This window comes from Branchiostoma lanceolatum, chromosome 19 (assembly GCF_035083965.1).
Source record: "Branchiostoma lanceolatum isolate klBraLanc5 chromosome 19, klBraLanc5.hap2, whole genome shotgun sequence".
NCBI lineage: Eukaryota > Metazoa > Chordata > Leptocardii > Amphioxiformes > Branchiostomatidae > Branchiostoma > Branchiostoma lanceolatum.
In genome coordinates, this window is record NC_089740.1 from 12,230,021 (window position 1) to 12,254,308 (window position 24,288).

Sequence of the window (24,288 nt, forward strand, 5' to 3'; positions counted from 1 at the left end):
CCTGGGGCTGCAATGTTCTTTCAATTTTTAATAAACCATTTATTTTATGATCATCATAAATTGTTTTCTTTAAATATTCTTCCAGGAAACAGTGAACTCCATAGTTGACTTCTTCCGGCCACCTGAAAATGTTCATCTCCAAGAGTAAGTTGGCACTTAGGATATGTACAGTGTACAGCGTATTAAAATCTGTAAGGTTTCATGCTATTTCATTAGGGCTAATTTCCTCATTGTTTGAATTCTAAAAGAAGCTTCTACAGTTTGAAAAAAAATGGTCAGGCCCTGTCGCAGATATGTGATGGTTGTGATACCCACTTCAGCACCAAGGAGAGGTCCTGCAACAGACTTGTAAAAGTTGGTGATATTCAGTTTAGTACCAAGGAGAGGTCCTGTCAGAGATATGTTATAGTCAGTGATACTCAGTTCAGTACCAAGGAGAGATCCTGTCACAGATATGTACAACAAAACATATAATAGTTGGTGATACTTAGTTCAGTAACAAGGAGAGGTCCTGTTACAGATATGTAATAGTCGGTGATACTCAGTTCAGTACCAAGGAGAGGTCCTGTCACAGATATGTACAACAAAACATATAATAGTTGGTGATACTTAGTTCAGTACCAAGGAGAGGTCCTGTTACAGATATGTATTAGTCGGTGATACTCAGTTCAGTACCAAGGAGAGGTCCTGTCACAGATATGTACAACAAAACATATAATAGTTGGTGATACTTAGTTCAGTACCAAGGAGAGGTCCTGTTACAGATATGTATTAGTCGGTGATACTCAGTTCAGTACCAAGGAGAGGTCCTGTCACAGATATGTACAACAAAACATATAATAGTTGGTGATACTTAGTTCAGAGCCAAGGAGAGGTCCTGTCACAGATATGTACAACAAAACATATAATAGTTGATGATATTTAGTTCAGTACCAAGGAGAGGCCCTGTCACAGATATGTACTTGTCAGGGATACTCAGTTCAGAACCAAGGAGAGGCCCTGTCACAGATATGTAATAATTGGAAATACACAGTTCAGCACCACAGAGAATCCTGTCACTGTAGAATACAGTATATAGAATTATTGATGATATATTAAAGCACATTGCATTCAAGAAAATGACAACTGTCACAATCATTTGAAATTTGGTGGACATTGATATTTTTATGCCTCAAAATGTGAGTTATTCCACTTCTTTTCAGTTGTGCTAACCATTTCTAAAATGCCCCTCGTAACTTTTGATGTTTTCTTGATCTCATTCTAGCTTGACGTCTGTGGCCATGTCGAAGTTTGAGGAGTTCCGTGAACAGACAGCTACCGGCCTACAGCACATGATCTCTGTCAGAAAGGTGACGGACGTACATGTGGACCTGAAGTCATCCTACATCATTCTACCACAAAATGGCTTCTACACTGAAGGGTAGGGCTTTGTACATTGTGTCTTTGTATCACATAATTGATCAGTATGACAGAACTTAGCACTGGCACCAGTAATTTATCAAATCACCATTTTTAACAGAAGTCAATGTGGTAAAATTGGTCATCTTGAAAAAATTGTATTTTCTAATTTCTAATTTTATAACTATAAGTTGATTGACCAATTACTGTACAAGTTTTAAGTATCTAAAAGCAGTGACCTTTTTTCAAAATACAGCATTTACCAAATAGATATTACCATATGTTCAGAGACATGGTAATCAAAATGAGCAATATATTTAGAAAATAACAATTGTACATATCAGTCAAGGTAACTGGTTAACATGAATTTGTACAACTTAAGATGTCTTTTTTAATCCTTACTTCTTTTACTAAGCAGCAACACATGAATTTTTGTGTTAAAGACATGACAGATAGATAGTTCAGCACCAAGGACAGGTTTAGTAGTACAGTCAATTTTCAATAAACACAACTCATCTTTTCCCCACAGACAGTCCAATCTTGTTGTTGTTGACCTTGGTTCACTCCATGTGGATAGCGTAAAGGACACTCTACCTGCACCTCTAGCTAAAGCAAAGGTGAGTCACAAATAAACACACAAACAAACAAACAAAGGAAAATCTAGGAATCCTCCTTGATACATATATCATTATGTTCACTGTCTTGAATGGTAAAACATTTTATCAGGCTGTCTGTCATGTCTGTTCAAGGTCTTTATAAGAACAGCAAATCTATATCAACTAAATACTAACAGCACTAAAACATATCATTATGTCCTTGTGATTGTGATTGGTGTCTCTTCATACTTTTTGTGCTTGACTAATGCTATTGTAACAGTATTTCTAACTAGTGTCACTGTCTTTATCACATACATGTTTTCCTAGCTCTGCATGCTTGTTGTGCCTTATCATTAACAAGGAATGCTATAAGGTGTTTTATGTGTGCACTCATATTAGTTGTTTTTTTCTTGACCAGGACTTGTTCACTAGGGTGATAAAAAAGAGCCTCTCTCGGAGGAAACCCCCCCAGCCAGCTAGATTGGTAGACCCCTATGATCATGAATGTAGATGTAGTGCCGTGTCTGTCAGTGTGGTAGTGTTCCCTCTATCTCCTGTCGTCATGATCAGTCATTATTAACATCTACTAAACATAATTCCACCAGGGTGTATGATTCCGCCACCCTTAACCCTTAAGCTGCCAGGTTTTCAGGCAAGTAGAAATCAAAAATGTTTGACCCCTGACCTCCCTCATGGTACCCGCGAAACGGCTGGCGGCCCTAACTCCCCAGCAAAGCTGTTTTCTTCTGGGGAATACCATATCCTGGCTATAACCAGGTGCAGCACACAGGGCATGTTTCTGTATCCCTGATAAAACTGGGACTGGCAGCTTAAGGGTTAAAACATACATTCAAACAGATCTCAAACACAACGACTCCCAGTATAATGCACTCCTGTATATCTAAAGTGTGCATACCTGGGGGGTGCTGCACTACAGATTTCTCAGACCTGCTTTTTCAGAGTGGCGGATTTATGTAACCCAGTGGATTAATGTTAATGGAGGTTAGTACATACCACTGCTCTTGCCCACTGTCAATTTTTCATTCCTGTTCATCACAAGAGTTTTTCTAGTATGGCATTGGAACTACTTGTATAAAAGAGGTTCTTTGATGCAAGGGAAGTGTTGAGGCTACTTTTCCACACTTTTAAATGGTGAATGCAAGATTAAGGTTAAGATTGAATACACACACCATCACACCATCGTGTTGTTTTCTATTCTCCCTTTCTCTCTGTCCTTTCTTCTCTGCGTTAACCTTCAAGCTGTCTTTGCTTCGTCTTCTATTCCTCTGTTCTTCTTTCTATTCTTCTTCCTTCCTTTCATCCATTCTCTTGATCTGTCTTTAGATTTTCCCTCTTTCTAATTTCTTTCTTTCCTTCTTTCTTTCTTAATGTTAACATACATGTACATTGATTTTTGCACACAACTGTATTCTGGGTTGAGCAAGTTGATAAATGAGAAGGTGCATATTTTCATCATCTAATAAAAAGACTCCTTTGCTGACAAATATGCCAACGACATGTATCTTATTCTTCAGCTGTCAAAGTTGGAATAACAGATCTATGTTGCTTGCATTTCAGATTATGGTATTTTTTGGCATGTTATTAATGGACTTTTATTTGTATGGACATTCAACAGTGTCTTAATAACATTGAGATACTAAATGAGCCTGATTTTGTGACATGTAAGTTTGACTGAGTTAGTTTACAATGTGAAGTGAAGTTGACAGTTAAAATGGAGTTTTTGGAGTGTATCATTTCACTCCCTCTCTAACAGTTAGTAACACACGCTCACTATCACTATTCAGCCATTAAATTTGCATACCATGTATCAGTCACATTGCACTGTTACATTAGCATCATTACATCTAGCAATCCAAGTTCCCATGGTTTTTAAAGATATCCCACACCACATAACAGCCTCTGATTGTCAGCCTGGCTTTTCCCCTTACATACAGCTGGGCACAGTGGAAGAGGTGATGAGTCGCGCATACGACAAGTTTGACATCAGAGTTCAAAGTGTACAGGTCATCTTAGCTGCCAAAGGTAGGTCAACTCCTGACATACACCTATAGGTCTGACAACCTCTAAAGTAGTGTACAGCTGTTGCATGGCTAGCCTATCACTTTGTGGATCCACTAGATCTAGATATGTGTATGATTGACAATTATTGTACTGTCAGGTCACACACCTGGTAGCGTGCGTAGTCCAGTGGTTAGCGATCTTGCCTCTGGAACTAGAAGCCCCGGGTTCGATCCCGGCTGTGTTGCTCACCCGACACGCACGCTACCGGAAAGGGTCGCAGTCCTTCGGACAGGACATTAAGCCGTGGTCCACTGTTCATTGTGCTTGTCAAAAAGAGCTAGGGGAATTTCCCCGGTACAATGAACCTGTAAATACTGTACATAGCGTCTGTCTTCCTGTCACGACCAGTGGAAGATTAGCTCATCTGTTCATTGAGGTCATTTGAGCTAAACTAGTTCGAGGTCGCTTTACTTTTACCTACAGAATGTAAAATCAGTTGCTCCTAATGTTGCAATATGGGGAACATAAATTTCAGAATCACTTTGTCATCATTGTAGCACAAATTGGAGGATACAAAAAGCTAGTAAATGTTCACTGAACATTGTATGAAAAAAATGGGAGAGACAAAGAAAAAAGGATTCTGAAGGAACTACGGAAAACTAGAGAGTCAAACATTCGTAAGCAGATGCAGAATATGTTCATACTGTATGACTTGTACTTTTGGTAAAAAGCACAAAACATGTGCTGATCTGAATGAAATTATTGTTTGGTCCTAAGATCACAAGACATCAGATGATCCATTGTACATAGTGTGTTTCCCCTTCTCCAGTATATAATAAGTGGGTTCAGGAAGGAAAGAAGGAAATGTAAGACTAAGAGCCATGCAATATTTGTCTTTTAGGTGAAGACTGGAGGACAGCCAGGCAGGAAGCTAACACTAAGCTGCATGTTATACAGCCCATGGGCCTGGATGTGCTGCTGCAAAAGTGTATGGTGGACAACGATGTCCGAATGCCAAAGTATGTAAAAAAAACCAACACACATATGGAGAAGAGAAGTAAAAGAGACAGATGTGGTTGGCTAAGGTTAAAAAAGACAAGCTGTAGCAAAGCCCAGTTGCACTATTAGCTATCAAAAAGCATTACTCTTTGTCTCAAGTGTTCTGTTTGAGTTTGACAGAAGAAGTACTTGCCTTACAACTGTAATAGACAGAAAGAATGATGAAAGTATTCATTTTAGATGTTTTTGTATCATTCCAGTTTATGTCTATCAATATTACAAGATGAATTTTGTCATTTTAGCATCAAGGTTTCTGGAAACCTACCGCTGATCCAGCTGAACATGTCAGACAAGAAGTTACAGGAAATCCTCAGCCTGGTACAGAGCATCCCCCTTCCACCACCTCCCGCTGCCCCCCAGCAGACTGCATCTGAACTGCAGGTAAGTGTAGCTGATGAAAACCATGAAAAGTACTGTAAATGCAGAAATGTTCGCGATGGTTTTATGTTCGCAGTTTTCGTGGTGAATTTTCAGCACGAACTTAAAACCACCGCGAAACTTTTTACCCACCTATGACTGTAGCACTACTGTTGTTTCGAACGTGAACTTAAAACCACTGCGAACACTCCATTTTCTCCCTACCGCAAAATAATAACCACGTGAATTTAAATGCATTTACAGTACTTTGGAGCTGTTGATGTTTTAGTACCATGGAAAGGAAACTGTATTGGTCAATATTTCAGTACCATAAAAAAGAACAATGTCACTGTTTTTCAGTACCATGAATAGGACATCTTATTCCTCGAATAGTTCCATCAGGTTGGTAAGTCACTGAATAAAAAATACTCTTTTTACACAACCAAGAGATTTATTCCACCGACGTTTCTGTGACCATCTGTCACCTTCTTCAAGGCAATTCTGACTGGGAATGCATCTCATTATGTATAAGCAGCAACACCTGTGCTGCATTGCTATGTGAACCAGTCAGAATTGCCTTGAAGAAGGTGACAGATGGTCACCGAAACGTTGGTGGAATAAATCTCTTGGTTGTGTAAAAAGAGTCTTTTTTATTCAATGAATAGGACATGTTATTGTGATATTGATGATGGTTATGACAATGATTATGATTATTTTTTTCCCAGGTTCCCGTGCGTCTAGCCGTTACTGACACTTCCTCCACAAACGTGTTCAAGGTCATCAGCAACATGACCCTGGGGAAGGTCTCAGACAGTGGGTTTTCATTTCAGATAATGTTTCTGAAGATTTATAGATATCATAATAATAACTTCTTTTAACGTTATACATTATACATTGTATTGAATTTGATTCATAATTCAGTATGCAAAATCATGATCTGTAGGGATGTGACCCTATAATATCCAAATTAAGCTATTTTAGGCAAATGATTGTTTTGAGTATAAATTTTGGTGCCTTTTATGAAGGTAACTGAACTCTCATTGTGCCCAACACATACTGAGTCTCTATGAATCTGTTTTTTTCTAAGACGGTTGCAAAGCATGATTCAAACAGTATTTTAGATGGTTTGCTATTGTTTTATCAAGGTGAGTTATGCTATTGTCTTATCCAGGTGTAATGCATGTGCTATTGTTCTATCCAGTGGCATCGTGTGGCGCAATTGGTAGAGTGTTTCGCCCAGAACTGAGAGGTCCCGGGTTCGAAACCACCGGTATGCCCCGATGTTGTGCCCTTGGGAAAGGCACTTAACACGAATTTCCTCACTCCACCCAGGTGTGAATGGGTACCTGACGTCGGTTAGGGAAGGTCGTGTTGAGGTCACCTGCTGGCGCCGAATGGCAGCCGCCCAGACCCTTGCGACAGTTCCACAAAGTGCAAGTGTGGAGCAAATATGTATCTGTTCTGTATTATATAATTGTAAACCCTGCAGCAATTCAGCACTGGCTGCCATTGCAAGGGTAATTTCTGACCAATAAACCATTTATTATAATCATGATCATGATCATTATTATTATCATCATCCAGGTGAAAGTGAGGAGTCAATCTACCTGTCAGCAGAGGAAGATTTCCACACGTCCGATTCCTCTGGTGGTCAAACCCCAGTGGGGGTTCGAAGGCTGCCGGCACAGCAGAGCTTTGAAGAGGGACAACAGAAGACAGAGTTAGAACTTCATTTTGAGATCAAAGAGGTAACGTCAAATTCATGCTCTTTAAGGGGCTTTATATTGGATTTGGAAAATTTTTGACTGTTTTTTAGGCCACACCATTTCAATTTCTTGGTTACCGGAATTTTTAAAAAAATGCTAGATTGGAAAATCTACAGGAAAACGGAATCTCAGAGGAAAGTTTGTACTTTGTACACACCAAACACACACTAACACACACTAACACACATTCACACACACAAGCAAACAGAAACACAAACATGGATACAGACACACCAAAAACAATACCATTCATGTACCCAATACTTACAAAATGTATGACTGTGCTCCCTGCCTTTTCCAGGTCATCATCAACATCTCCAGGCTACAGAACAATGTAGACATGCAGCTGCTGAGGCTGGCAGTTCAGTCTGTGGGGGCGGAGGTCAGGAAGAGAACCTGGGACCTGTCTGCACATGCCTTCCTGGGGGGGATAGGGCTGCAACACATGTGCTTTAAAGGTACATGTTAGCTAGGCTCTACCAGCCTCCGCGGGTCGCTGGGAAAATAGTAGAAATTGGCCAAATAGAGTCAATTGTATGAAGGGAGTTGGCTACGGAGAGAGGGTCAAATAGGCACTGCACCTGCGAATGATACCCTCCATGGCCAAAGTCCCCCAGCAAATGTTCTCCCTATAGCCGGCGCGGTTAGTCTGGTAGAGACTACATGTTAGCTTCTGCTAAGGTAGAGAGAAAGAAAAAAGAAGAAGAGCGAAAGAATGGATGAATAGATGAGTAGACTGTTGTTAAATGGTTTATTCAGTAGGGTAGAGAAACCTGTTTGGAGCCATTAAGCTGAATTGTATGACCTCAACATAAACAAATGAATGAAGGATTGACTAAATTAATGAATTGAAGAATGAAGGAACATGTGGAAGAATGAATGAGTAAATGAATGGATGAGAAGCATGTTTATCTTACATGTACCTTTACTTAGCAGCTTATTATTATTGTAATATCATGCATGGCAATTGACAATAGCATTGCATCTATAGTATTTAGTGAAAGCATCATGCTTCACCTCTGTAATTACCTTTACCTTAATCTAATCTAGAAAGATGCATTGACATTGTATTTTACATTGTATTCTTAATTGTCATACTATAGGAACAGATGGTGGTCCCTTAAGTATGATCAGTACCCCGGCCACTGGAGGGACCTCTGCACAGCTACTGAGTGTCCAGTATACCATGGTATGCAACTTTAGTCTTCATTTGAAACAAAATTTTTGTTAGTATCATGGGGCAGAAATTTGATCTTACATTTTAGCACTAGTTTCTTAAGATGTTTGAAGCAATGAACTCAGTTGTCCTTAGATAAATTGATTATTTTTTTAAGCTCAGAAATTAGATATGAAGGAAGTTCTTGTGAAGGAATATATTTATTGAAGATACAACATGAAAATAAAAAGATATAAATGTATTTATCCCAATTCTTAAAGCATATATTATTTTTCAGGTTGAGAAGACCAGTCCGGATTATGCCACGGTGTACAACAGCACAGAGCAACTTCTCAAGGTCGACTTCTCCACTCTCAAGGTCGTGTTCCACCGCGATGCTCTGGTGAACCTCTTAGACTTTGCTGAAAGTCTGAAGCCAAGTGTGGAGGATGCTCAAAAGTCCTTAGGACCAGACAAAGAGGAGGAGAAAGGCGAAACAGAAAGGAGCACTTCAGGTACATTTTTGGCAACACCTCAAGGTTGGAGCCGATTGTACCTCAGTCTACACATAACAACAAATTTATTCATACTCCTGCCAAGCCAATTACTATTACAAGGGGTTTGAATAAATTTGTAATATCCTTAGATCTGACTCGCATTTTGTTGTTTGTGTTAAGATGTAAGCTGTTGGAAGTCTGTTAGAAGTTTGATTGACAATGCATGCATTGATGAAGGAACATTTTCATTTCACAATGCCTGAGTGACCTGTATGAAATGTATCAATGCCAGTAATTGTCGTAAGAAGCCAAGCATGTTATGTAGATACTTAGAGGTGGGTTTTCATCTGTCCTAACTGCTCTAAATGTTGCAATGCTGTTGTTGTTGTTGATTCCTTGTGATTTAAAACTCAACTCATAGTAACTGAATGTGGTGCTCATTATATGTTCTCTTCATGGGCTGTAACTGATTACTCAATTTGTTGTATCCGATTGTGCTGCTCATTATATGTTCTCTTCATGGGGTGTAACTAGAGGTGGGTACCGGTACCGTGTACCAGTACAAAACTGGTATTTCTTAATGGACCGGTCCAAAAAAGACTGTCCGTAAAAAATCAGTGGACCGGCCTATGGACCGATAAGAAAATTCATAGTACCAGGCTACCAGCAGGCGGCCACATAACTGGTGTAAGAAAATACAAAACAGCAGATTTAATGAGTCGTTTTCGAAGACGTTAGCTGTGAATCATATCTAGAAACACTTAAAGGATGAGTAAACAGAAGGTGAGGAGAGTATAGTTATAATTTTGAGACAAAGTGGAAACCTAAGAAATTATATCGTTCCAGACATGACGTTTGGAGACTTTTACGTGTGTCTCGCTCTCCAAAATATGATGTACTGCAACACTACCATAATCAGGTACAGGTACAGGTACAGGCACAGGTACAAGTACAGGTACAGGTACAGGTCCGGACCTGGACCTGACCCTCTGGACCTGGACCGGACCTGAATTTTATGTACCGGTACCCACCCCTAGGTGTAACTGATTACTCAACTCATTGTAACCGAACGTGGTGCTCATTGTTTGTTCTCTTCTTGTCCCCTGCTCTGCGCTCCTTATTCATTGGAACATTGTCCCTACAGACGCCATCTTTGCTGCCTTTGCTGCTAAGGGTAATCGCTTGCTCTGCAATTAGATCACATTTATTGTAGGGCTGTGTACCCAAAAGTTTTCATATACAGATACAGGTATAGTAGTGTAGGTACAGGTCTGGACAAGTTTAGCCAATTGTGTGAGAAGCAGTACATGTAGCCAACTCCTTTTTTTCGTGGTAAATTGTTTGTTTGTTTGTTTGAACCTCTTGTCATCTTTGTGTTAGGATTTGAAGCAATTTCAGCAAGTGTTTGTAATTTTCAAGTGCTAAATTGTCAAATTTGTCATCTTTGAGACAAGATACAAGATTCACCAATATAAAAAATGCTATCCACTAGTGTCTTCCATTGTTCAGGTACAAGTACAGGTATAGTTGAGTTTCAGGTTCAGACCTGTATCTAAACAACTTTAAAGGACCAGGTACAGTACCGGTACACAGCCCTTGATAAAAGCCAATTATTCTTCACACACTGTAGCATTAATTATATTATGCACATAGAATTATAATATAATTGGTAATGCACAAGCTGTTAGGTTTGTTAATCTTAAAAGACAACACTAGTCCCCATGATATACACAGTAAGTATACAGTAAATGATATAAAGTAAGCACAAGTACATGGCGTTTTGTCAGCACATCACTAGCTACCAGTTTGCTGCACCATGGTCCTAGATGTGTTACAACACTGTTATATAGTCACTGTCACTATGATAAACTTTTTGTCAGTCTTTTGCATTACATGATCATAGCATGATGATTTGATTAAGAGACCAGCTTGCCTCCTGGGCATCTTACCAGCTGCCACAGGTAGCGATGTCATTGAAGCGGCATCTAAGACAGATTTCTCTCGTTTTCTTATTGGAGGTTGTGGTAATTTACCTCCATTAACATTTTGTCTGCTTGGTAAATATAGTGCTACTATATCTCGTGCATTACCCAATGATGTCCAGTTTGCACATGATTCAAAATCCATTCTCAGGAGGATTGAAGAATCACTAAAGTATGATCCCTAGTCATGTTTGTCTTAAAATGAATTTTTGTCCAGTGGTAGAGGAAGAGAATCAACATCCAAAACTGATAACAGCGAGTGCTCCCTTATTTAAGCACCAAGGACATTCCCTAATTTTTGTACATCCACACTTACAGGGAAATGGAAGAAGAAGAAGGAACAGACCGATGAGATTGACATCCAGATTGACGCACGGCTGGACACGCTGTCTGTGGTTCTGTGTACGGATGAAGCTACTCTGGCTGATGTACAGATCAAAGGTATGTGTTTCCATACAGATCAGTGCTCTATCCAGCACCCGTCATTTATTTGACAGAATTTTGCTACGTATGGTGAAGAAATTTTAAGACCATTCCATCAACCTCAAAAGACAGGAATATGTCCGAATTTGAATGAAATGGTGGAAATTTGCACACGATGACGAAAAAAAGATTCTTTGTAGGATCTTTCCGTCATTGGGAGTTGGGATGACAAAAAAAAAAATTAAGCTGGCTAGAGCTGTAATACAGACTCTTATGGAAAGCTTTACTTTTCTGAAACAATATGTTGATAGTAGAGACTTTAAGATTCCTCCTTCCTTTTTTCTCTCTCAGGTCTGGATGCAGGAGTTGTTGTACAAAAACACATGACCACAGTCAACACTAGGCTGAAGGACATTGTTGTACAGGACCCCACACGCAACTCTCTCTACCCAAAGGTAATAAAGATAATTATTCGTAACGGTGCCGGGACTATCCTACTTGTGTTTTATTGCCTGTGATTAGACAAGAAATGGAGTTCTCTTCGGAACTTGTGAAGAAGAGAACATATAATCACTGTCATATAACTGTCATACCAGTCCCTTTTTATTAACCTTCTCCCTGCTGCCTAACTCTGTAACCAATATGGAATCGGGTACCAAATGCCTATTTCAGTGTGCTAAAGGTTTAAAGGTAGTATTATCACATTAGGCCACAGCAAGTAAATTTTATGGATGACATCATCTACAGACTCCAAATTTAGTGCGCGGGCAAAAAACACACAAAATATCCACATTTTCCAACTTGAATACCATAAAGCATGTAAGAAGAATGCTGCTGCCTAACTCAGTAACCAATAGGGAATCAGATGCCAAACGGATTATTCAGTGTGCTAAAGATTAAAGAATCAAAATGATTTTTTTTCAGATTCTGTCCATTGTTGGGAAGGAGGTTTTTGCCCTGAACATTGTTGTCTACAATGATGCGACGAAAGGCCAGGGTTACGGGGACATGAGTGTGGTGGACACTAGTGTTGGTCTCCAGGTCGGCTGCATCAAAGTCGTCTTCCTCAACAAGTTTGTGGAAGGCCTAGTGGTGAGTGTAATATTCATCTTTGTTTGTTTGCTTGTTTACCAACTCGGTGTTAACAACCTCGTAATTCAGCCTCCCAGGCTGCCAGGAGGTTTGTACGTCTTGTTGTTTCTGAATAAACCAGTCTACTACTACTTCTACCTGTTTGCCCTCATCGTCCAGTCTTTTCTTCCTCTTCTATGTATTCCATTGTTTATTCATTCTTCCATCCATTCATTCATTCACTCATGCTTCCATCCAGTCTTTTTTCATCGGAACGCTGTCCTTACAGAAGCCATCTTGGCTGTCTTTGCTGCAAAGGGTAAACGCTTGCTGTACAACTAGATCACATTTATTATATAATGGTTCTGTGTAGCTGAAAGTTTTCAGATACAGTTAAAGTAGTTTACTAGGTACAAGTCTACCTTCAAGACACCTATACCTTAGCAAATTTGGCCAATTATTTGTAGGGTATACATGTAGCCAACTGTCTTGTTTAGTGTTCATTCATTCACTTCTTCATTTATTCACTCTCTCACTCCATCTTTCATTCATTCACTTCTTCATTCTTTCACTCTTTCACCCATTCAATCTTTCATTCACTCACATTACATCGGAATGTTCAAGTCTACAAAAGTAAGTTCTGCAGCCCAGTTTTGATAAGAGCTATGCCTAGTTTTGTACGAAAACAAAATACTGTCTTAGCGTTGATCCTCCTTGTGTATGAAGAAGTCTTCCTGGATCCCAGACCAAATGATGATTAACCTTCTCTCTGCTGCCAAACTCTGTAATCAATAGGGAATTTGGTGCCAAATGGCTACTTCAGTGTGCTAAAGGTTAAAGAAAAGACATTTTTAGCATTCCATCCATGATTTTTATTAAATGCTTCTTTTCCAGGCATTTGGGAATGAGTTCCAGGCTGCTCTGGATCCTAGACAAAATAATGATTAACCTTCTCCCTGCTGCCAATTGTGTAACCAATAGGGAATTGGGTGCGAAGTGGCTACTTTTTTTTAGCATTCCATCCATGATTTTTATTATGCTTCTTTTCCAGGCATTTGGGAATGAGTTCCAGGCTGCTAAGGATGCTGTGTCGGAGGCCAGTGCCCAGGCCACTCAGGCCGCCCTGGAGAGCGCAAAGGACTTCTCCAAAACCAGCACCAGGCTAGCACTGGACATCTCTGTCAAGGCACCTGTCATTGTCATTCCACAGTCGTCTACAAACAGGTAAGAACACCTGGCACCTGTCATTGTCATTCCACAGTTGTCTACGAACAGGTAAAAACACATGGCACCTGTCATAGTCATTCTACAGTAATCTAAAAACAGATAGCAAATCCTGTGATATATATTTTTTGTACAGAACCGTGTAATAGGATATAGGAGATTCAGAACCATGTAATGTTTTACCTGTCAACTTTAAAACCAAGGTATTTCTTTTGGCAATCCTGTTCATGGTTTGTACTCCTTTTTATTTCAGGCAAGCTCTGATAGCTGACCTGGGAAAGCTGGCTGTAAAGAACAGTTTCAGGATCAGTGGAGATGCCAGTAGAGACGTGCCTGCTGTCTTGGACAGCATGAAGATCGATCTGACGGCACTGAAGATGTCCAGGTTAGTCCTGTGTTCAACCTAGTCTGGTGCCCATCCTTACCTAGGCCCTGTCCTTAGTGCTGATATGGGATCCTACTCTACCACCTCTGTTACAGTATATGGTCCTGTCCTTAGTGCTGATATGGGATCCTTTAAGATTTTCACTTACTCCATGTCATGAACGCTAATCTCTTATGATCTGATAAAGGTTTCTGGATAACTCAGATATAGTTACTATAATGATTGTACTTCCGAAAATAATTTCATCAGGTTGGTGGGACATATATGATATTCAAATCTTCTTTTACACAACCAGTAGTGTCTCTCACCTGCTGACACTTAGATCTTACATTTTGATGTCTATCAGACGCCTTCCTCAGATCTTCTGACTGGAGTCTTGCTTCTCACCGCTATGCGTAGCCAAGGTAGGTAATACTGCTACCTGTTAGCTAAATGATAAATTAGTCATTGTTTTTTTAACAGCCCTTTTTACTTCCTACTTTACAGGGGACTGATAGAGAAGGAAGAGTGCAAAGCAGAAATCCTCCTGATTGAACCGGTGAACCTCCGCCTGTCCATCACCCGTAACCTGGCCGCTCCCTGGTATCATGACGTACCAGAGGTGGACATATCAGGCAAACTGGAGGCAGTCAACGTATGCTGCAGTCTTTTGTTGTTATGAACTTTATTCTCAAACACTATCTGCTCCAAAAAAAGAGATTTTGCCACTTTCCACAGAGATATTGCATACAATTTAAAAAAGATGGACTTTTTTTTCTTTTTGTAAAATCACATTGCTTAGCGTAGCTAGTTCAATTTTCATGATAAAAAAGTGATAATTGTCTGTTGCTCTCTTTGATTTGAATTTGTATGACATGAATTATAGTACATTGTCGTCAGACCTTTTTTTTTCTTGCTAGGCACTGACAGTTTCTGTATTTTTTATTATGTGTTGATCATAGTATTGTTACTGTGATAGCTACATTTATATTGAGTCAGCTACTCTTGTTTGACACACAAGTGTAAGACACTTAGAGAGATAAGGAGGTTAAGCCATGATGTGTTTGGAAACTGTACATATTGTACCAATAGTTCAGGCCAGGGCAGGATGACTTCACCATGATGATGGCCACTCTAGACCAGAACCTGTATGAAGGGAAACCTGATGCAGTTCAGCCTGAGGCGCCAGAGGGCGCTGTAGATAGCTAGTCCTTACAGATAGCTAGTCTTGATAAAAGATTGAGCCATGTTGTATGTGGAAACTGTATTGTCCTGTAGGTCAGGCTAGGGCAGGATGACTTCACCATGATGATGGCCACTCTAGACCAGAACCTGAATGAAGGGAAACCAGCTGCAGTTCAGCCTGAGGTGCCGCCAGAGGGCGCTATAGAGCTGAAAGTCCCTGGAGACCAATCGGACACTTCCAAAGGTGTGATCACTTCTCTCTATACCAACACGTACCTGCAAATGCTTTAATTTTGGACCCTCGGTGTATAAAAAACTTTACACTTATTACATGTAGATTTTTACATGTAGTTTCATCCCAGTCTTGATTGGTATTACGTTTTGCCCCCAAAGGAGTGGAGTATTTTTTAGGGCATGTCTGTCTGTGTGTGTGCCTGTGTGCATTTCCGCACGACAGTTTTTGTATATTCAGACAGGGTGCTTATCATCAAGGGGGTGAAGTCTGCCATCTCTGATTGCGTTGTTTAAACAGGGTTTCCACATATTCTTCCTGTAAACTTACACTTATGTCAACTTTTAAACTACAGCTGAAGCTTCAAGAGTTGCATTTGCTGAGGTCTGGACCAAACTTCAGTTCAAGTTTGAGTTGGAGAGTCTGTCAGCAGCTCTACATACAGGAAAAACAGATCTGGTGAGTCTTTGCTACCATCATAGAAATGACACTGAATGACCTGAGTGACAACACTGTCCTTGGTACTGAATAACATTCATACTGACAATGCTGTCCTTACTACTGAATAACATTCACATTAGCAACACTGTTCTTGGCACTGAATGACATTCACACTAGCAACACTGTCCTTGGTACTGAATGACATTTACAATGAAAACACTGTCCTTGGTACTGAATAACATTCATACTGACAATGCTGTCCTTGGTACTGAATAACATTCACATTAGCAACACTGTTCTTGGTACTGACTGACATTCACACTGACAATGCTGTCATTGGTACTGAATAACAATCACACTGGCAACACTGTCATTGGTACTAAATGACATTCATACTGACAATGCTGTCCTTAGTACTTAATAACATTCACATTAGCAACACTGTTCTTGGCACTGAATGACATTCACACTAGCAACACTGTCCTTGGTACTGACTGACATTCACACTGACAATGCTGTCCTTGGTACTGACTGACATTTACAATGAAAACACTGTCCTTGGTTACTGAATAACAATGACACTGACAACACTGTCCTTTGTACTGAATGACCTTCAAACTGACAATACTTTCCTTTGAAGTTTATAGTGAAGAACATTCACACTGACAACACTGTTCTATAAACACAGTTTTCATTATATTGTCCTTTTGTTTCCATAGGGTTCTGCATCAGGAGTTTGTGTGCGTGACCAGAAGACCTGCCTGGGTAGTTTCCTGCTGCACACCATACAGGTAGCAGGGAAGATGCAGTCAGATAATTCTATGGGGACACAAGTGGCATTGGTCAACATGACGCTGGACGACACCAGACCTGGCAGGGAGCATGGCATCACAAGGTAGCGTTAACTTACTAAGGAACTAACCGATACAAATGTCTTGAAAACAGACAATGTGATGTAAGTGTAAGCCAATATTTAAGCACAAAAGTCTGGATTTCTTCACTGTATGAAATTTTTAGCTTTATGCACACCTTAAAGCATGCATAAAAGGTTCTGTTCCTTCACTCGATTTTAAAGAACAGAACCTTTATGCATGCTTAAAGGCATGAAGGTGTCATGAAGTTCTCTTTTATGAAAAAGATATTATATCACAGTAACCGTCATGCAGACTGATAAACTAGCAGAAAGATTAACTTTCACAGGATAGCTAGTGTTAACACAGTTAAGGGGCAAACATATAGTAACTATTTGCTGTATCCAAAAGTCTTATAGTCTTGCAGTGAAAATAATACGTAACCACAGGAAATGTTCCTGGACTTTAGATTAGAATTATCAAGTTGATATCTTAACAGGCTTTCTTTCTCTCTCTCTTTCTTTCTCTCTCTCTATTAATGTCCTAAAATTCATTTCCAACCCCTGCCTTACACAAAACCTCCTGAAATGAATTCTAACAATTTTCATATTATTTCCAATTCCATGCATGCCCTGACCTTCCTATCTCTTAACTGACTACATTCAAAATGAATAACTACACTTATTTTGGAATTTCAATCCATATGATCCAACTTTAAATCACTAACATGAATAAAACATAACAGTGTAGAAGATGAGTTCCATGATGTAAAAAGCCAGTTTACTTACTTCAGGTAAGAATCTGTCTTTTGCATTCATCTTTTTACTGCTTCCTTTCATATCTAATAATAATGATTTATGATACAAAATAATAATTCAACTAGAAGGTAGTGTTCCTCAAATTGTTTTAAAGCTGGTGTGCTACTCTGCCAGGTATTAGATACAGATACAGAAGACAAGAAATAGTCAAACATCAGGGTCCATTGAAAAGGGCAAAAGATACTAACTAATAGTATACATTGTACACTTATCTACTGACCTGTTTGCAAATCCTATGAGCAAATTTCTACATAATTGTATGATTTTGTTATACTATACAAAACTTGCCAGTTTGTTTGCATTCCAAAAAGCTGTCCACCTAAAGTGCCAATCATGCCATCACCTCACAGGATGTTTCAACGAGCTTCAGAGGGAAGCAACTCCATGGTCAGTGTCAACTTTGTCCAGGACAACAAACTCAACAAGAAAAGTAAGTCACCATATTGTAAAACAATCATTTCTGAAGTCTATAGGGTCAAAGAAATTGTTGATCATTTTAACCTTTAGCACACTGAAGTAGCCGTTTGGCACCCAGTTCCCTATTGGTTACAGAGTTAGGCAGCAGGGAGAAGGTTAATGTAATTTCAATAGTCAATGTAAACCTGCAGCAGAACTTCTTCATGATCAATATGTTTGATTCTATTTATTTATCTATTTAGATTTACCACATTTGCAGAAGGATTGACATAACAGGTGACTATCACCTTTTCAAGATGTCAACCCAGACCAGACTGTAAGGTTTGGACCATTGCACACCGGAGCATGCCCCTACTCTTTTTCGAAAGGTGTGGCGGGTCCTTTAACGTGCGCGGGGTGTGGCTCTCCCCAAACACGGGACCTCCATTTAACGCCCTATCCTATTGATCTGCCACCTAAACTTTAAACATCTTTACAGTTGACGTGTGTGTGGAGCAGATCTACCTGTGTGTCTGTCTGGAGTACATACTGTCAGTGGCAGAGTTCTTCCAAAAGGGGCTTCCGCAAACTGGATCCAAGCCACAGCCTGCACGGTCTAAACCAGGTAATGTGCTGTATTTTCCAACAGTTACTGTTGGTATCAATAAAGATACATTCCACAGAATAAAAACTTTAAGACTCTTTTTACACAACCAAGAGATTTATTCCACCGACGTTTCAGTGACCATCTGTCACATTCTTCAAGGCAATGTGAACTAGTCAGAATTGCCTTGAAGAAGGTGACAGATGGTCACCGAAATGCCGGTGGAATAAATCTCTTGGTTGTGTGAAAAGAGTCTTTTTATTCGGTGACTTACCAACCTGATGAAACTATTCACGGATGTGATACATTCCACAAATCAGTACTAACTACATTTCCCTCTAGATGTTATCACAGGTTTTGTAGCTAAGATGTGAAAAGACTACCAGGACGTCTCTTAACAAAAAACTTAATTCATCTGTAAAACTTAAGGTTTGAATACGCCAAAAAATAGTTACTCAAGCAACTGGATGAAATTTTGAAAATTAAAAAAAAACATTTTCAACAAAAATTTTATCCAGTTGCTTGAGTAACTTTTTGGCGTATCTTATTACCTGGATGTCTAAACTTCATCAACGTATTAAGGTTTGAATATTTGTCACAAGTATAGGTACATACTGCTATCAAGTAATATTGAATCTAGTGGTAATTGCTGTTTTACACAGTTATGATATTGGTCAATAGTGCCAGGGAGTTTTGAACAATTGCTGATGCCCGTAGGCTAAGATCACATGTCTTCTTGAGTGGTTGGTGATTCATTTGAACCTGAAAAGTTGCAGTATAGCAAATTAGAAGATTTACCTAGTTTGATGTTTAATGCATCTTTTTTAAAACATAGTTTTAGTGTGCACAATGTTGACCACCAACACAGATGGCCGTTGATACTTAGCTTAGTTATTATTGCTGATTACATGTATGTAATAAAATCATGAACTTCTGCTCCAGACATAGATGAGCTGACTGCAGAAGCACTCTTTGAAGAAATTACTGCAGGTAGAAAAAAAACTGTATCATAATGTTATATGTTGGGTTCAAGGTGTTCATAACCCAGACAATACTAACCATGTTCCTGGTGAAAATGATAAGATCTACTGGGGGAAAGGTATCAAGTTCCTTGATACCTTGTGGGCGAGATTTGTGAAAGGAGTGAGCACAAACCCCCCATCTCACAAGATAAGCAGATCAAAGAGAGATGGAAATTGGTAGCATTGAGGACCTTGTGCCTTGCCCCCATATTTCTGCCTTGGCTAGTAGATACATTGATAATCAGGTAACACATCTGTTGTACAGTTACAATCAGTTGGTTGTAGCTGCTTGTTGCCGATTTTTGGCGATACCTCTGGGGTGGAGCTGTCACAGGGCTGTCTCCAGCTTTAGATTTCTTTCCTTCCCACTCATTGCTTCGGAGCCGATTTTTTTTATTTTCATTGTTGAATTTGTCATTTTAAGCTTTAAAAAATACATTTTCATCAGTTTTATCTCATGAAATTGATATTTTTGTGACGGAAGGGGTTGAATTTTTTCCGTCCCAACAAGCAAATTTCCGCCCAGGGATGGAAGAACGGGTCCTGGAGACAGCCCTGAGCTGTCAACTTGTAACACTACAGGTGTCAGTCAGATATTAGTTTATTACACCATTAAACCAATCTTTGACAGTTCCTCCTTTCATATATATATATCAGGTTCTCTTGCTGAAGTCCCCACAAAACCTGATGCCCCAGTGGCCGACCTTGAGTTGAACTTGAAGATGGGTCGCCCTGAGATCATCCTTATCGCAGACTCCAAGACTAAGGACCAACCAGCACTGGTGTTGGATGTGAGTCTTAATCATAATACTGTAGATGCAGAAATGTTTGCGGTGGTTTTATGTTCGCGGTTTTCGCGGTGAACTTTCAGCGCGAACTTAAAACCACCGCAAAACTTTTGCCCACCTATGACTGTAGCTCTACTATTGTATCAAACGCGAACTTAAAACCACCACAAACACTCCCATTTCCTCCCTACTGCGAAATAAAAATCATGCAAGCTTAAATGCATTTACAGTACTTGCAGTAACCTCCATAAACATAAATCAGCCACTTTGTTTGTTTGAGAGATCTCTGCAGCACCCCCCAGGTATGCACAGTTTAGATATACAGGAGTGCATTATACTGGGGGTCGTTGGGTTTGAGATCTGTTTGGACGTATCATTTCAGGGTGGCAGAATTATGTACCCTGGTTGAATTATATTATTAGAATACTAGAACAGATGTTACATCAGATTCTGCTTCTGTAACTTTTCTTTCTAGGTCATATCAAAGTTCTTAGTCAAAGTTCTCTTTACCAATTTTTATCTCTCCTGCCAATGTTTTGGTAGTCATTCTAATGCCATCCTATCTGCTAAAAGTATTCACTTACGTTTATCACAACCTTTTGTTATGTTTTGTACAAGAGATGCTTTGATTTCCTCATTGTGTGGTCTTATATAGACAGTCTTGATCAGTCCACCTCCCGGTTCAACAACAGTTGCAGACATGAAGGAGGTATGATACGTTCTGTTTGGCAGAGTCGATTCCCTGGGACAATCAGAAACAACGTCACTGCAAATTCACTCTGATTCTCATCAAAATGAAATCTGTCATCTGTTAATGATCCAATGATTGGCAAACAATGATTCATAACACATATAAAGGTGGTTTGCTGGTGGCTTTGTTTGTGGTCAGCATAACATGAGAAGGCTCCAATACTGCGGCTATACAATCATGCAGAAAATGAGGCATCAGGCAGCTTTGCTGGTTTATGGTGGAGGGTTTTAATGGCAGGTGTTGGCAAACAGGTTCAATTAGTGTCCTAGCAGCTTTCTTTGGTACTGCACTGGAACTTCTGGTCTTTGTATCTTCCACATGCTATATATAGTCATGATGTTTGGTGGCAGATAGCTTGTGGGCTCAGGAAAAAGTGGTGTATGTTTAGAGCCCTAGCACCAGCTTTGGGAAATGCAGGTGTACAATAATGTGTTTTTATCTTTTACTGGAAACTTTGAAAGTAGATAACTCAAAAAAGATTTATCTTCTGGACTAGCACAAGAAGTAGATGAGGGCCATGATGCCTGCCATAATAACAGGAGCAAGGGGCCAGCACTTGGCACGAGCAGTTAGGCAGTATAGGCAATATAAGCTCAATGACAAACCACCTAATAGCATATAATTCCATTTCAAATTGATGCTTTAACGTAGTGACATAGTGCAGCTTCGCTTTGCAGCTTTGCTTGCCTTTTTCATCGGAAAACATCAGTCGAGAATAATCAAGATGGCATCCTGATTGCAATGCAGGAAAATTAATTCATGAGAAAAATGCTGACCAAATCTCTATGCATCAACCAGGTTACGAAAACCCTCAGTACAGTACATGTACATTCCAATCAACTTCTCAAAATACAATGACATGAAAAGGACAAAGAAAATTTTTCCCTTAATTGACAGTGGTGTAAAATAATATTCGACTGAATCTATTTCAGAAATGATAACCAAATCTTCAAGATCTCTTTCAACCAGGTTACAAAAACCCTGTATATCAACTACTCAAAATACAATGAAATGAAAAAAATTCCCTTAATTGACAGCGGTATGAAAGCATTTAACTGAATCTATAAAAGACTGATAACCAAATATCTATGCATCAACCAGGTTATGAAAACCCTGCACATTCCAATCAACTCCTCAAACTACAGAAAAGCAAAATTTCCCTTAATTGACAGCAGTATGAAAACATTGAAATGTATTGAAAAATGATAATCAAATACGTATGCATCAATCAAGTTACAATAACCCTGCACATACTGATCAATTCTTCCAAAGACAAGGATATTGAAAAAACAACCAAAATTTGAACTTAATTGACATCGGTATGAAAACATTATACTAAAAAATGATAACCAAATCAACCAGGTTATGAAAATCCTGCTCATACTGATCAACTCATCAAATACAATGATATTGAAAAACAACCAAAAGTGTTATGAAGACATTTAAATGAATCTTGACAGGATTTTAACCTCCGTCCTACTGTCTGACTCAATGACCTATACAAAATTTGGTACAAAAGGCTACCTCAGAAGGTTGAAGGTTAAAATTGAAAGTTGACATTCCGTATGTTTCCATTTTGCAGACGGAAGTTCACTTCCAGATGAAGGTAACCCCAGAGTTCCAGATGATGGCTGGGAGTGTGAAGGATCTACAGATCGTTTCCTGTCCGTTTGAAAAGAGCAAGAGAAAAGGCAAGAATATGAATGTAAGTCACAATTTTAGATCTACATTTTGTTTGCATACCGGGTGACCATCTTTATCATTGGTTCATATTTTATTTAACATGAAAACATTTTGTGCAAATAAAACGTTTAAAAGTCATGATTTTTTTCTCAGTAAATCTAATATTCTGGATTCCTGTTAAAACTTAGTTTCACTTTATAATACATCTTTGGTGTTTTCCTATCATTTTGTGATGAGAGTTTGATAAAGCTACATCATTACATTCTGCACTGATGATGGTGATGATGATGATGATGATGATGATGATGATGATGATGATGATGAAGAAGAAGCTGATGATGATGATGATAATGATGATGATGAATGTACTGTGTTTTTCTTCTCTCCTAGATCCTGCACCCTTGCTTCGTGTCCCTCCATAGTAAGACCCCCCAGGGACAGGGCATGCACCTTGACATCACCACTAGTGACCTGGAGCTCACCATCTCTCCCCCCATCATCAGGACCATCACAGCAATCACTGCATCACTCACTCCGCAGCAGGTCAGCTCCCCAGTTCACTTATTCCTGAGATGCTTTAGAACTGTACTTCTTATAGCAGTTAATATCAAGAGTGGTAAAAAACAAACACTTAGCGACATGTGGGTTTGCTATTAATAGATATCTAGTACTATGTATGAGAGATTATAAAAGTTTCAAAACATATAGTGTGCAGGGTGGACAAGCATCTGCTTCAAATTCTGATGTTCCCAAAATATGTTGTCAAATCACTGAATAGAATGTACCGTCAAAAAAAGTCAGGTATACTAAGTATTCTGCTTTCTTATCAGTATAAAGGAAACACTCTTGATAACATTTTGAGTCATAGGTTCCTGATTTTTCTTTCCTGCCTGTCACATTTGTCCAGTGTTAAATGTTTTGAATCAGATGTTGTATTTTAGTGGTTTAGTCACATTTGGAATCATGGTATTTGAAAGCAATCTGTCTGTTTATGTCCCAGGCTGATGAGAATGGGAAGAAGACCTCTGCAGTTCCAGTTGACCTGTGGTGTATCAAGAGTCTGAAGGAGTGCAACTTCTGGTTCCTTCAACCAGGTAGTAACCTCGAGACTTCAACATTAAAGTTGCCATGCTGCATTTTTTGTGTGACACTGACAATATTGGCATAACCAGACTCCCAGAGTATGTCAAATCACGAAGGCTTTTAAACAACTCAAGATGTAATTAATACAGATCCTAAGAAGGTTTTATTTGATATAAGATGCCTTTTTTTCAATACGTAGCTGCCATTGCTGATGTAGCAGCAGTCTCTGGGTTAGAGATCATCGACCTGCCCAGCACAGGAGAACAGGTATGGAAATATTGTTTAATATTACCAGGCAATTGTGAAACTGTTGCTGTCAACAGGGTACAGTATTCTGAAGAATTCTACAGAATTTTTTGTGAAGAACTGTCACATTTTTATGTCTTAACACTGTGTTCAATGATGTAAGGACTTATATGTATGTCTTGTGCATCTCTATGTTTTGTTTATGTGACACATTTGAGAAAATATTTTGTGTTATTTTCTCATAGAATCTGTTCAGGATAGATACATGGACAC

General features: G+C 39.3%; 1 protein-coding gene across 1 annotated transcript in view; it reads left to right on the forward strand.

Moving 5' to 3' along the window:
• LOC136424937 (intermembrane lipid transfer protein VPS13A-like) overlaps positions 1-24,288 on the forward strand; it is a 79,347-nt gene that overhangs the window by 21,015 nt on the left and 34,044 nt on the right. Inside the window, exons 19-47 of the mRNA XM_066413587.1 lie at positions 86-144; positions 1,265-1,420; positions 1,928-2,015; positions 2,413-2,478; positions 3,950-4,037; positions 4,918-5,035; positions 5,318-5,456; positions 6,158-6,245; positions 7,017-7,180; positions 7,500-7,656; positions 8,302-8,387; positions 8,653-8,869; positions 11,152-11,274; positions 11,608-11,711; positions 12,181-12,348; positions 13,379-13,551; positions 13,805-13,936; positions 14,423-14,570; positions 15,194-15,344; positions 15,688-15,791; positions 16,493-16,668; positions 17,793-17,872; positions 18,338-18,463; positions 20,122-20,255; positions 20,908-20,961; positions 22,586-22,708; positions 23,077-23,229; positions 23,687-23,780; positions 23,969-24,036. Of these exons, the coding sequence (XP_066269684.1) occupies positions 86-144; positions 1,265-1,420; positions 1,928-2,015; positions 2,413-2,478; positions 3,950-4,037; positions 4,918-5,035; positions 5,318-5,456; positions 6,158-6,245; positions 7,017-7,180; positions 7,500-7,656; positions 8,302-8,387; positions 8,653-8,869; positions 11,152-11,274; positions 11,608-11,711; positions 12,181-12,348; positions 13,379-13,551; positions 13,805-13,936; positions 14,423-14,570; positions 15,194-15,344; positions 15,688-15,791; positions 16,493-16,668; positions 17,793-17,872; positions 18,338-18,463; positions 20,122-20,255; positions 20,908-20,961; positions 22,586-22,708; positions 23,077-23,229; positions 23,687-23,780; positions 23,969-24,036 (3,537 nt within the window). The remainder of the gene's footprint in view (positions 1-85; positions 145-1,264; positions 1,421-1,927; positions 2,016-2,412; positions 2,479-3,949; positions 4,038-4,917; positions 5,036-5,317; positions 5,457-6,157; positions 6,246-7,016; positions 7,181-7,499; positions 7,657-8,301; positions 8,388-8,652; positions 8,870-11,151; positions 11,275-11,607; positions 11,712-12,180; positions 12,349-13,378; positions 13,552-13,804; positions 13,937-14,422; positions 14,571-15,193; positions 15,345-15,687; positions 15,792-16,492; positions 16,669-17,792; positions 17,873-18,337; positions 18,464-20,121; positions 20,256-20,907; positions 20,962-22,585; positions 22,709-23,076; positions 23,230-23,686; positions 23,781-23,968; positions 24,037-24,288) is intronic.